We start from the raw sequence: 13,520 nt of genomic DNA on the forward strand, positions 1-13,520 counted from the left end.
TAATAAATGTTATTTGCAGTTAACAATTTTCTTTTTTCTTTATTACAATATTTATGGCAAGACTAGGTATATATTTTATATTATAAAGCTGTTGTGTATTGTTTGGTTTAGTTGAACGCGCTAATCTCAGGAACTGTTGATCCGATTTGAAAAACTCTTTGAGTGTTAGATAGCCAATTTATTGAGGAAGGCTTTAGGCTATATATCATCGGAGTTAGCGGAATCGGGTTAGCGTTAGCCCAAACTGACTTCTACGCGGACGAAGTCGCGGGCGGAAATTAGTACAGTCAGTACTTGCCATATTTGATATCAGGAAGGGTTGCAGGCCTAGGTTACGAGCTACCTTGTCTTTTAGTCTTGGGTCTGAAATTCATATTATGTTATTACTAGCGGTCCGCCCCGGCTTCGCCCGTGGTACATATATCCTATAGCCTTCCTCAATAAATGGGCTATCTAACACTGAAAGAATTTTTCAAGTCGGATCAGTAGTTCCTGAGATAAGTGCGTTCAAACAAACAAACTCTTCAGCTTTGTTATGTTACTATAGATTTATAAAATAATATCTTTTCGCCACTTCTTCACCCGTATGCCTACATGTGTGTACATCATTACATAGTATAAAACAAAGTCGCTTTTTCTGTCTGTCCCTACGTCCCTGTGTATGCTTAAATCTTTCAAACTGCACAACCGATTTTGATGGAGTTTTTTTTTAGTAAATACAGTGGTTAAAGAGGAAGGTTTATATGTATAAAACATCTATTAGACTACTCTGAATTGACGCATGCGAAGCCGCAGGCAAAAGCTAGTATATAATACAAAAAAAATAACGAAAAATGCCCAATCGGTGTTGTTTTAAACATTCATTGCAATAAGCACTTTATCTCAATGACTTTACGGTCACTATCAGAGTGATGGAAGAACGGGTGACAACCGAGAAGAGTGAAGCAGAGCCGGAAGAAGTGAGGGAGAAGACGATTAACGATATACTGCAGGAGAAGGAAGACGCCGAGAGTGTGAGTATTCTTTACTAGCGTTCCGCCCCGGGTTCGCTCGTGGTACATATAAAGCCTGTAGCCTTCTTATTATCCTAAGAAAAGTTAGGCGGAGTTTGTGGAACTCGATTGTTTCTAGTTCACCACTGAAATTTCTGTTGTTAACGTTGTTTGTTAACGTCCGAAGTTAACGAATGTTGTTAACGTCCAAAGTTAATTGTTTCTCTTGGAATAGCTTGTTTGTAAGTTTGTAATCGTGTGAGAAGTTTGGAAAGAATAGAAAAAAATCGATCACGAAGCGGGATGCAAACCCGCGTCTTTTTGCCACACCGTAGCAACGCCTAGCCTCTCGGCCACCCGTGATCCCGCCACAGTTATCGAATTTCTTCTACTCTTTCGGTTTCATGTGCCTAAGGGGCACCCCGCGCCATCTATTGAGATGATTAAGAACCATCACAACCAATACGAAACATTATTTCAATGATTACAATATTGTATCGATGAAACGCGGCCTTTGTTAAATTTAATTTTTAATTTTATAGCGTTGAAATGCTTTATAAATGAGAAATTTTGATAGAATAGAAAAAAGGCAAGAAACGCAGGTTCGAATCCTGCCTCGTGATCGAATTTTTTCTATTCTTTCAAAATTTCTCAAATTCTTTCAGTGTTAGATAGCCCATTTATTGAGGAAGTCTATAGGCTATATATGTACCACGGGCGAAGCCGGGGCGGACCGCTAGTTTAATATAAAAAAAAATAAACTGTATAATTCGTCAATGAACTCAACACCTTATGTCATAGCAATAACGCTCAAAGTCCCTTGCGTCGCGTCACTTGCAGGGCTTCGAGATAGGCACATGGAGTAACGACATGGCGTCCTCCATCCCGCCCACGCCCGACGAGTTCAGCGAGCCGCTGCCCCACAACGTCACCCTGTGCACGTCCGCTACCGGTGAGCTACGTGTCTGCGTGGTTTTTTTATCTGTGACAGTTTTTTTAGTCTGTGGTGAAATTGGGAATTTAAAATGTAAGAATAGAAAAAATTCGACCACGGGGCGGGATTCGAACCCGCATTTCCTGCCAAACCGTAGCAACGCCTAGCCTCTCGGCCACCCGTGATCCCACCACAGTGTTCGAATCTCTTCTACTCTTTCGGTTTCATATGCTTAAGGGTAAAATTGTTCTGCTCTGTTATTTTTTTTTTATTTATTTCTATCTTATCTGTGTCTATAAGTGTGTGTGTGTATCACACACACTGAGCGACAATTTACAATGAGACGGCAATATACGAGTATGTACCATGGGCGAGGCCGGGTCGAAAAGCTAGTCAGAAATTAGTTAATGGTAATTGACCGGCAGGTGGCGTGAATTGGTCGGAGCCGATACAGAAGCCGAAGGCGTTCAACGCGGGACGGACGTTTTCCATGGCGGACAGCGATTGCTCCTACATGTCCAGGTGAGTCTGTATCACTACTAGACGCTCGTCCAGGCTCCGCCCGGATATCGAGACTCCCATTTTATCCAAAGGGAGCATTTAATCGGGATAGAAAGTATCCTATCACCCGAGTCAGCTCATAACCTGGCTGTATAGGAAATCTCATCAAAATCCGTTCCGTTGTTTCAGCGCGATTGATGGACGGACATCCGAACAAACAAACTTACACATTTATTGTAGTAGTGTGATATTGTGATTTGTCTGTTGCCCCCAAAATATATACGCTATCTCTGAAAATTTCAACTGTTTATCACATACAGAAAGAGCCTGGTGACAGACGTACAGCGAGGTCTTAGAAATAGGGTCCCGTTTAAAGTGGGTCAAGGTCGAGTCTAAACGGAGCCTGTTACATACAAACATAGACGTGAAGCTAATGGAAGTGTTTTAATAAAAACAAAAAAAAATCTATGAGAATTTTATTAGATAGAATTTCCATGGAAGAGTGTCCTTGAGCAAAAGCAGGGGGGGGGTATTGTATTTAGTATTTTCTTGTGTTTGATTTTATGTAAAAAAATACTATACATAACAACTGCGAAATAGATGGAGGTAGTTCACAAACAACAATTTTTGTATGACCTTCAAGACATAAAATCTCAGTCTCCCCGTGACCACGTTCGCTGTGAAGTGCTCGAAACGACGGGTTAATAATATAATGAATAGATCGCGTTTAAAATCCTTTAAGTTTTTAATTTCTAAATATTGTATTTAATTAATTCAATTAACTAATTATAATCTTTATCATCATTTAACTGTAATTTACCGAAAAATGGGAGGGATTTTAAAACCTTTATTGCAGTTTTAACTACAACCTTATTTTCTACGAATGTAATTGTACTAGTTAGCATTATAGTTTTTTTTAATTACATACATTTTGAGAAATTTTGTAACAATAGAAAAAAAATCTTTTTGCCACACCGTAGCAGCGCCTAGCCTCTCGGCCACCCGTGATCCTGCCACAGTAATCGAATTTCTTCTACTCTTTCGGTTTCATGTGCCTAAGGGGCACCCCGCGCCATCTATTGAGATGATTAAGAACCATCACAACCAATACGAAACATTATTTCAATGATTACAATATTGTATCGATGGAACGCGGCCTTTGTTTAATTTACATTTTTAGTTTTAGATGCATATAGTATAGCATTAGATGCTTTATGAATGAAAAATGTAGATAGAATAGATATTTTTTTATTTATTTTCGTTTATTTCCAGTGATTTCGATACGGACGACTCGGATCTCAACACCGAGGGCAGTGACGACGACTCGGAGGGATTCTGCAGCAGTAAAAACACGAATGGTACGTTTCTCTCTTTAGTTGTATGTGGGAGTTGAGCACGCTTCGGCACGAATTGGGCCAGCTCGCACCGGGGAAGTACCACACCCTCACAGCAGACCGGCGTGAGATAGCATTCTGCTGTGTTTCGTTCGGTGAGTGGGCGAGCCGGAGGCCCATATCCTTTTCTTTACCCGTCCCAGTTCTTTCCTCTATTCCTCTCGTCAATCCTTTCTTAATTAATTTTCAATTTAAAGTCGCCAATCCATGTGTAGAGGCGTAAGGTCTGCAATCGAGCTTACGCCTCACCAAATGTCCAGGTGCGGTGGTAGCGCTTACCATCAGCCGTCCCACCAGCTCCATTGCCCACGATGACATAACACTACATGTATCCTATAGGCTTTATAAACTACTAGCTTTTGCCCGCGGCTTCGCACCCGTCAATTCGGAGACGTGTTGATAGATGTTATTATACATATAAACCTTCCTCTTGAATCACTCTATCTATTAAAAAAAAACCTCCATCAAAATCCGTTGCGTAGTTTTAAAGATTTAAGCATACATAGCCTTGCTCTCAGGCCTGGTGGTTACAACTGTGGTATAATAATGGTATATTCTTTGTAGTTTTCTTATATCTAGTGTTTTTTTTTTCTCTCAACAAAATATATAATCAAAATGTGATCCAACGTAGTGAGGAGTGGGGGCCTAGTGACCTAAAATACAGGTAATTTTTATTACCTAGTTTAGGCACCAGTCTCACACTTATTTATATGTACTGAAAATGTGTAAACTTATCTTATGTAACTGATGTGAGAAAATAAACTCTTTTTTATTTATTTATTTATTTATTTATAGGGACTATTTAGTGATCTAGCTGCTGTATGATACTAGAATAGATACGTACTTCCACCTACTACATAATATATTGTCTCATCTCCACGGCAGCGGCCATGGGCGTGCGCATAGAGTACAAGACCGCGCACGAGGCGGAAGCGGTGGACGTCGAACGGAAGCGGCCCGTCGCGCCGGCGCCCAGCCCGGACGCGGCGGACGCGGCGCGGGACCTCGCCCAGTGTCGCCGCCTGCTCAGGGGGGGCAGGCCGCCCGCGGAGGTGAGTGGGGGGGGGGAGAATATGATTAATAAACACACGCACGCACACACTTTGATGAATGAATTGGTGGTTATTACAACGCCGCTCCCCTCTGTATTTAGCAACAATACAAGATGCCCTTATAGATTTATAAGGAGGGGGGGGGGGATATGACAGTATAAGTTCATGTCTTGATTTCACAAATTTGTAAACCTGTTTATAATTTCTTTTAATATAACCCATGGGCTGGCTGCTAGAAGTCACATTTCACAAACGACTTTCTCTGTTTGTTTCTGTTAATTCTGATTCCTTCTTTAAGAAGTTGTACTATTTTTTCAGCATATCGAGAAATTTAGAAAATCGGTGGAAATACACGAGAGGGAGATAATTGAAAACGGCCATTTAATAACCAAAGATAAACCCATTGTTGATTTGTTACCAGACGTCAGAGAAACAGATAAACAAATAAACAACGACATTGTTAAAATCGTTATTGATAAGAAACAAGAAATTAAAGTAAAATATGTTTCCGAACATAAAAAAGATGAAGTTTCACTTCACAAAGATTTAATAATCGAAGAAGCTTCGTTCGGAAATCCAACAGACAATAAAGAAAAAGCATCTATGAAAAGTATAGACATAGATTCTATAAAAGATCTATCTAAAGACAATATAGATAATAACTTAGTTACAGATGGTATAAAAGATTCAGATAGCACCGTAAAAGATAGATTAATGCACGTAGACAATAAAGCCATAATAAATGTTCACGTAAACAAATTAATTGAATTACATCCATATTTAAATGGCGTTCAATTACAAAACGGACAGATAACACTCGAATCCATAGAGAGGAACAAACGGAAACTGCTCGCCGAATTGAAGGGATCCCTAACGGATGCGGAAATAAAGAAACTCAACTGTTTCTCTATGAAGGACATCGATATAGATGCGCCTGATTACGTCAACGAGAAGATCGTCAATGTCGGCTTCGATAGTAAGGAGAGATACGCGAAGGTCGCGAGCGAGTGGCGCGACGCGGGCGAATCTCGACCTTATTACATGGACGGTGCGTGTCAGAGTTGCAAGGAGTTCGATTTCGATTATCAACCGAACCTCGAGGGGCACCCGGGGCCAAGTCCTAGTGTTATATTGCAGGTGAGCGAATTTTATTTATATAGTTTTGTAACGAAGTTAGGAAAAAATTCTCACGAAATGTTGTTACGACACTTTTTGCTATAGTAAGCTATTGTAAGCTGTGCGGCGTGCGCATGTTTCTCTCTCTGTCTCTCTCGTTCTCTCTCTCTCTCTCTCTCTCTCGTCCTCTCTCTCTCTCTCTCTCGTCCTCTCTCTCTCTCTCGCTCTCTCTCTCTATCTCTCTCTTATAGAAAGGAAAGGAACTTCGTTACATCCGGATGTCCCTTGACACCTTTCAACTTTTTTTAATGGTAAATTGATTTGTTGACGTATTTAAATCGTGATTTATTATGTCTGTGGTGTATCTTTCCGTATTATCGGCTCTTAGACGCTCGTGCCCTCTCACTCGCACCGCACACAGCCGACTGAGCTGTGTGACGGCCGCACGTGCGCTAGAGACGACATAATGCTTCCTTCTCTTTCACTCACAAACACTACAATGTCTATGTATCTCTCTAATCTCTAAAGCTCAAATTGTATTTTTACATACATTTTTGTGAAAATGTACAATTGAAATAGTTGGTTTATATTCTACAATATCACTTTTTTTTCATTTTTATTTATTACTCTTCAACAAAAATTGTACTAATAAGGAAACTTAAAAAAAATTCATGATAAAAAAAGGAAAAAAAAAAAACATTTTTTGGGCTTTATTGGCCTTATCACTTAGAAGTGATCTCTTCCAGGCAACCCGGGCAAAAGGTAACAAGCATATTAATTACACATTATTGAATTGTTCCGAAATTGCAATATAAAATCAGATATCTGCATTTATCTGGATTTCTAGTTTTTTTTTTATGTTATTTAACGGTCAACTGAGCTGGTGGTTCGCCTGATGGTAAGCGATCACCGCCGCCCCAGAACAGAGCAGAGGTAGTGCCTCTGCGCATGCGCTGCCCGCTTCTAAGGGCTAAGGAATAAGGAAAGGATTGACGACTGGAAAGAAGGAAGGGACCGGGAAGGGTGGGGAAAAGACACAGTGTAAAGTAAATTCGTTCGTTGTGTCGTTCGTTGTGTCTGTATGTATGTGTACTACATAATGCACATGCTTAGATCGTTAAAACTACACAACGGAATTTGATGGGGTTTTTTTATTAAATAGATAGATTGATTCAAGAGGAAGTTATATATGTTTGATAACTACTAGAAACTGCTCTGAATTTAACGCACGTCAAGCCGCGGGCAAAAGTTGTTTAAAAATTATACGTTTTCCTCACTATTATTTACTATGATGGCATTTTTTTTTTTTGTAGAAACTTATTTATCAATCTTTCACGTCTCTCTTTTATATATTTATCTATTATATTGCCTTACATTAAATTTGATATATTTGTCTTTATTTATATTCTTTCTTATTTAACTATGTACCGTATGGGTAATGGCAGAAACAACAGCGTCAACTGATAAAGGCCATATAAACCTGATCCTGGATCTTTTCACAGCCATAACACAACAACAACAACAGCAATCCAACATATATTGTCTTTTCTTCTTAAATTGTCGTGTCGTATGTTTATGTTTTTTTTTCTTTGTAATGTTCGGCGTTTTGTCCTTATTGTTACTTGGTATGTTCTGTCCTTGGGCGTGAGTGAAATATGTTTGTCTGTGCGTATGTCTAAAAATAATGAAATCAACAGGCGTTGACGATGTCGAACGCGAACGACGGCATCAACCTGGAGCGGCTGGAGACGATCGGCGACAGCTTTCTGAAGTTCGCCATAACCGCCTACCTGTACTGCGCGCACCCGGCCGTGCACGAGGGCAAGCTGTCGCACATGCGCAGCAAGCAGGTACGAGCCCGCGGGTCACGGACGAGTTCTGGCCTCCCCTCTCTTACTCCCCTTCACTTATGTGGCTCGACGGAGTCTACACACACACTCACACTACTACGACTCACACTACTCACACTACTCCTACTCCTACCGACTAAAACCCCACTGGTTTTTAGTCGGTAGGAGTCCGACATAACCCGCGACCTGTTCCCCGGGGGCCGTGGGTATCTATGCAAGATTTCCCCACTGTAAAAAAAAGGTACAACCCCGTAACATAAGCCCTTTAATAAGTCCTAATGTTCTGCAACGCCTAGCATCTCGGCCACCCGTGATCCCGCCACAATAATCGAATATCTCCTACTCTTTCGGTTTCACGTGCCTAAGGGTCACCCCGCGCCATCTATTGAGATGATTAAGAACCATCACAACCAATACGAAACATTATTATTGCAATGATTACAATATTGTATCGATGGAACGCGGCCTTTGTTGAATTTAATTTTTAGTTTCATGATATTCAATTGCATTATATTGAATCGTTTCTTTTCTGTTATTTTTTTTAATTTTCATTTATTAAATACTAGCTGCGCCCCGCGGTTTCACCCGCGTAACTCCGTATCCCGTAGGAATATCGGGATAAAAAATTGCCTATAGGTATGTTATTCCAGTTGTCCAGCTGTCTACGTACCAAATTTCAAATCAAATCAAATTTCAATCAAACAAAATTCAAATTTCATTATAATCGGTTCAGTGGTTTTTGCGTGAAAGAGCAATAAACACACACACAAACTTTCGAATTTATAATATAAGTAGGAAGGATTTGAACGCAAGAAATAAAGTGCTCACGGTTCTTGCTAAGCGTTGCCCAGTAACACGTTGCGCACGTCGCCCCGCGCAGGTATCGAACCTGAACCTGTACCGGCTGGGCCGCAACAAGCGGCTCGGCGCGCGCATGATCGCCTCCAAGTTCGAGCCGCACGACAACTGGCTGCCGCCGTGCCACAAGCCGCCGCCCACGCTGCAGCCGGGCGCCAGTGTGAGTTATACGTTTTTTTTCATTCATTCATTCATTCACTCGTTCATACATTCATTCTCTCATCGACACACTTATTAATTTACTCACTATTTCAGTCATCAATTCACTCGTCAATTCACTCATCCATTCACTCATCCATTCGCTCAATAGTTTAATCAATTACTCACTCATTCACGCATCTATAACAAGTGTCTAAGCGCCGGAGTAAACATAGTTCAATCATTCAATCATTCACTCAATAACTCACTTACGCATTGACGACAACTGATTACCGCCCACAAGACCCCGTTGACCTTGCATCTGGCTGTTAGTGCGAGTTATTCGTTCATTCATTCATTAACTCACATACTCATCTTTTTCTGAAATATATTTACGTGATTTTGATTAATAGTGTCATAGTATACAAGGTACCCGGGACTGTAATTTTGATGCATTGTAAGTCCGACTTTAACTCATCCGAACAAAATTGAATTTATTTTAGTGCAATTGATTAATTACATATTTAATATTGACCTTGGTCCCTTACAATGTTTTACTATTCGTATGTTTTTCGTAAGTACACCTTAAAGTTATATTAATAAGGTTGATTATGCTTAGACATTTGGTTCCTTCAACTACAATTTGGACAAAAAGAAAGTTGATGAGATTATTGGATTATATATCTAGTTGGTTTTTTTTTTACCATTAATAAGGATTAAATATAAACTTATTAACGTTAATAAATCCATTATACAGGATGATCAAGAGGCCAAGGAGAAGAGCGTGAAAATGCCGGTCGACAATACAGGATGTTTCATTCCGTACAACTTAATTACGCAGCACAGTATACCGGGTATGTATGTTGAAAAGAAGATAACAAAATCGGTCAAGTGCGAGTCGGATTCCGTGACACTAAGATTTCCGTGCAAATAATCTTAAGTGCAACTGAAAGCAAAAAGTTTAATTAAAACGGGTTAATAGTTTAAGCGTGAAGAGAGACAGACAGACAGACTTATTAACTTATTAGTAGGGATGCTTTTTTTACTCATTAATAATATTATTATTGGAAATATGTAGAGAATATTTCACAATAACCAAAACCTCTTGGAACTTGATGGTCTGTATGAACTGGATGGATGGTCGAGCACTTTGCGAAATTGTGGCAGCTCGCACCGGGGAAGTACCACACTCCCACAAGATACCGGCGTGAGACAGTAGCATGCTGCTTTGTTTCGTTCGGTGAGGGCGTTTCCTTTTCCTCACCCTTCCCAGTCCGTTCTTTCTAGTCGTCAATCCTTTCCTTATTCCTTTAATCTAGAAATCAGTGCAGTATCTCTGCGAATGTCCATTGACAGTGGTGATCACTTACCATCAGGTGAACCGCCAGCTCTGGTTGCCCGTTTGTAGCAGAAAAGAAAAAAAAAATGTTTTTTTTTGTTTTTTTTTTTTTCAGACAAATCCATAGCGGACTGCGTGGAGGCCCTTATTGGGGCGTACCTGCTCGAGTGCGGCCCGCGCGGGGCGCTGCTGTTCATGTCCTGGCTGGGGATCCGCGTGCTGCCCCGCCACCTGGTGCCGCTGCCCGACGACCACCCCTACGTCGTGAAGAGGAGCGCCACCGTGGAACAGGTAAGGGGGAGGGGCGGAGGAAGGTGGGGTTTTAATAATGGAGACGTGGGAATAAGGTGAACCGTGTTAACCTGGATCAGCTCATAGGCTACTTTTTTACCCGAGTAGGACGTTTCCATTATTGCATATGTAAAATTACCATTATTTCAGAATATATAAATTTCCATTATTGCCAGACCGGTACTGCGACGTATCTGCGTCACAGAGTATCACCGAGTGGTGTCCTCTTTTAAAAAAGTTTTACATAGTATAGTTTTATATAGTATATATTGCATTGAACCCCACATTAGGATCCCCTGTGTCGTGAGGCTCAATCTCTTTCATCGTATGTATACATATATATATGACCGCCTACTTGGTACAGTAGTTAACGCGTTAACATAGAACCGAGGGGTTCTGGGTTCGTTTCCCGGTGGGGACGCACAAAAAAAATGTCTCGGTCTGGCAGGACACAGAAGGCTAATCACCTACTTGTTCATAAAGAAAATCGATCAGTGAAACAGGTGTATATCATCTGCCCCATACCCTAGTAGAGGACAAGGGACAAATACTGTATCTTATTATATCTATGTATTTGCTATATTTATGTATTATATCATTTCTGCTTCACCTATCTATATTAATTAAACATATCTATGGTATACACCACGTACCTATGCACTTTCTCTTTATTGTTTCTTTGTTTTGACCTGGAAGAGATGGCTCTGCAGCCATAAGGTCGCCTATTGTGCAATTTGTATTTTGAGTCTGTACTATGTAATATTTCCTTTTGGTGTGTACAATAAAGTATTCATTCATTCATAAAAATGAGATATATATAACACACGTACACCACGGCACTTGCAGAAGGCGGCGGGGGGCGGCGCCTCGGGGTCGGACAGCTCGTCGGAGGAGGAGGCGGGCGCGGGCGCGGGCGCGGGGGCGGGCGCGGGCGCGGGGGCGGGCGCGCCGCCGCCCGACGACTGGGGCTGGCGCGCGCGCCGCGTGGGCAGCCTGCGCCCGCGCCGCGACGCTAGCGGCCGCTGGCTGCAGGTGCCTGGACTAACTATCCGAGTTTTTAAGGAAAATAAAAAAAAACTATTTTTTTTTTGTGACTAAGAAAGAAACCTAACAAATTCTACCCCCGACGGGATATTTTTTCTTTTTATGTCACAATAGGCAACTGAGCTGGTGGTGCACCTGATTGTGAGCGATCACCACCGCCCGTGAATGTGACTGAGGCAGTGCCCCTGCGAATGCGCTACCCGCTTTTAATGAGTAAGGGAGGAGGAAAGGATTGATGGCTGAAAAGAAGGAATGGTCAGGAAATATAGATAGAGATATGGGCCTCTGGCTCCCCCACTCACCGCACGAAACACAATAGCACGCTACTATTTCACGCCGGTTTTCTGTGCGGGTGTGTTACCTTGTGGGTGCGTGCTGACCCAATTCGTTCCGAAGCGTGCTCGACTCCCGCAATAGAATCAGCAATGAAAGTTGAATTTGTTTTGACCGCGCGACAGCAGCTAGTCGACTAACGAAACTTAAAATTTCATCATCATCATCATAAATATATTAACCTACCTACTAACCCTAAAACCTCTTGCATTTCCTTTCCTACCAGGTTGCCTGGCAGAGATTGCTGTCTAGCAATAAGGCCGCCTTTTGTACAAAATATCATTGTGCCATTATGTTGTATAAACTTTACTTTCTGTTTTGTACAATAAAGTATTATAAATAAATAAATATATTACATTTATATTTTTCTCTAATTACAGCCAATATTCGGTGAGCTGAAAGCGCCCCCCTCCCCCCTCCTCCGGTACATAGACGACCCAGAGGGGGAGCTGGAGCAAATGCTGTCAGGTATTTTTATAGTTGTGTTTAATCGATTTATTTATTTTTCTCGAATCGCTTTAGAATTGTCATAACTAGACCAAATGTATAAGGGAACCACGTGGCAGGGAACAGCTTAAAAAAAAAACACATAAAAATCGCTCCACCCATTAAAAGTTCCGATGTAGCGAAGGAAGATGTTGACGCGTTGCTCGCGTCCTCCTTTTTTTTTTCAAGTCGGTTCAATTGATGAAACAATCCGGGGTGCCGTTCGCAGGTTACGAGGAGCTGGAGAGGACGCTGCAGTACCGGTTCCGGGACAGGTCGCTGCTGCTGCAGGCGCTGACGCACGCGTCGCACCAGAAGAACCGCCTCACCGACTGCTACCAGCGGCTGGAGTTCCTCGGCGACGCTATCTTGGGTGAGCGGCCATTTTGTTTTACGTCACAGCGGGCAAATGAGCTGGTGGTTAACTTGATGGTAAGCGATTGCCACGGCCCCTTATATAACGATAAGACACAATGTGACGCAAGCTTTGACGAGCCTCTATTTCATAACGCGTCACCTAACTCTAATATATACTAGCTGCGCCCCGCGGTTTCACCCGCGTAAACCCGTATCCCATAGAAATATCGGGATAAAAAGTTGCCTATATGCTATTCCAGTTGTCCAGCTGTCTACGTACCAAATTCATCATTGCAATCGGTTCAGTAGTTTTTGCGTGAAAGAGCAACAAACACACACACATGTCCTTACAAACTTTCGCATTTATAATATTAGTAGGATATATATGTATATCCATATACATATATGTAAATCCTAAGTTATTTTAATACATATGTGGCTTTATTATTATTATTGTATATGTATATCCTACTAATATATATAAATCTCGTATCACAATGTTTCTCCTCAATGGACTCCTAAACCACTTAACCGATTATAATAAAATTCGCACACCATGTGCAGTTCGATCCAACTTGAGAGATAGGATAGTTGTTTATTGTAATTTAAAATTACAATAAACAACTACCCGGGCGGAGCCGGGGCGTACAGCTTGTATATATATAACGCGCCGCGTCACCTTCCAGACTACCTGATCACGCGGCACCTGTACGAGGACGCGCGGCGCCACTCGCCCGGCGCGCTCACCGACCTGCGCTCGGCGCTCGTCAACAACACCATATTCGCCACGCTCGCCGCGCGCCACGGCTTCCACAAGTGCGTGCCTACACACCGA

General features: G+C 41.8%; 1 protein-coding gene across 1 annotated transcript in view; it reads left to right on the forward strand.

The window, feature by feature from the left end:
• Window positions 1-13,520, forward strand: part of LOC119838483 (endoribonuclease Dcr-1) — a 47,352-nt gene that overhangs the window by 26,823 nt on the left and 7,009 nt on the right. Inside the window, exons 25-38 of the mRNA XM_038364432.1 lie at window positions 908-1,013; window positions 1,833-1,944; window positions 2,352-2,448; window positions 3,700-3,785; window positions 4,707-4,873; window positions 5,192-6,010; window positions 7,687-7,839; window positions 8,720-8,857; window positions 9,593-9,689; window positions 10,290-10,461; window positions 11,413-11,497; window positions 12,223-12,310; window positions 12,558-12,701; window positions 13,372-13,501. Of these exons, the coding sequence (XP_038220360.1) occupies window positions 908-1,013; window positions 1,833-1,944; window positions 2,352-2,448; window positions 3,700-3,785; window positions 4,707-4,873; window positions 5,192-6,010; window positions 7,687-7,839; window positions 8,720-8,857; window positions 9,593-9,689; window positions 10,290-10,461; window positions 11,413-11,497; window positions 12,223-12,310; window positions 12,558-12,701; window positions 13,372-13,501 (2,394 nt within the window). The remainder of the gene's footprint in view (window positions 1-907; window positions 1,014-1,832; window positions 1,945-2,351; window positions 2,449-3,699; window positions 3,786-4,706; window positions 4,874-5,191; window positions 6,011-7,686; window positions 7,840-8,719; window positions 8,858-9,592; window positions 9,690-10,289; window positions 10,462-11,412; window positions 11,498-12,222; window positions 12,311-12,557; window positions 12,702-13,371; window positions 13,502-13,520) is intronic.

The sequence above is a fragment of the Zerene cesonia genome, unplaced genomic scaffold, assembly GCF_012273895.1.
Source record: "Zerene cesonia ecotype Mississippi unplaced genomic scaffold, Zerene_cesonia_1.1 Zces_u003, whole genome shotgun sequence".
In the NCBI taxonomy this organism is placed as follows: Eukaryota; Metazoa; Arthropoda; class Insecta; order Lepidoptera; family Pieridae; genus Zerene; species Zerene cesonia.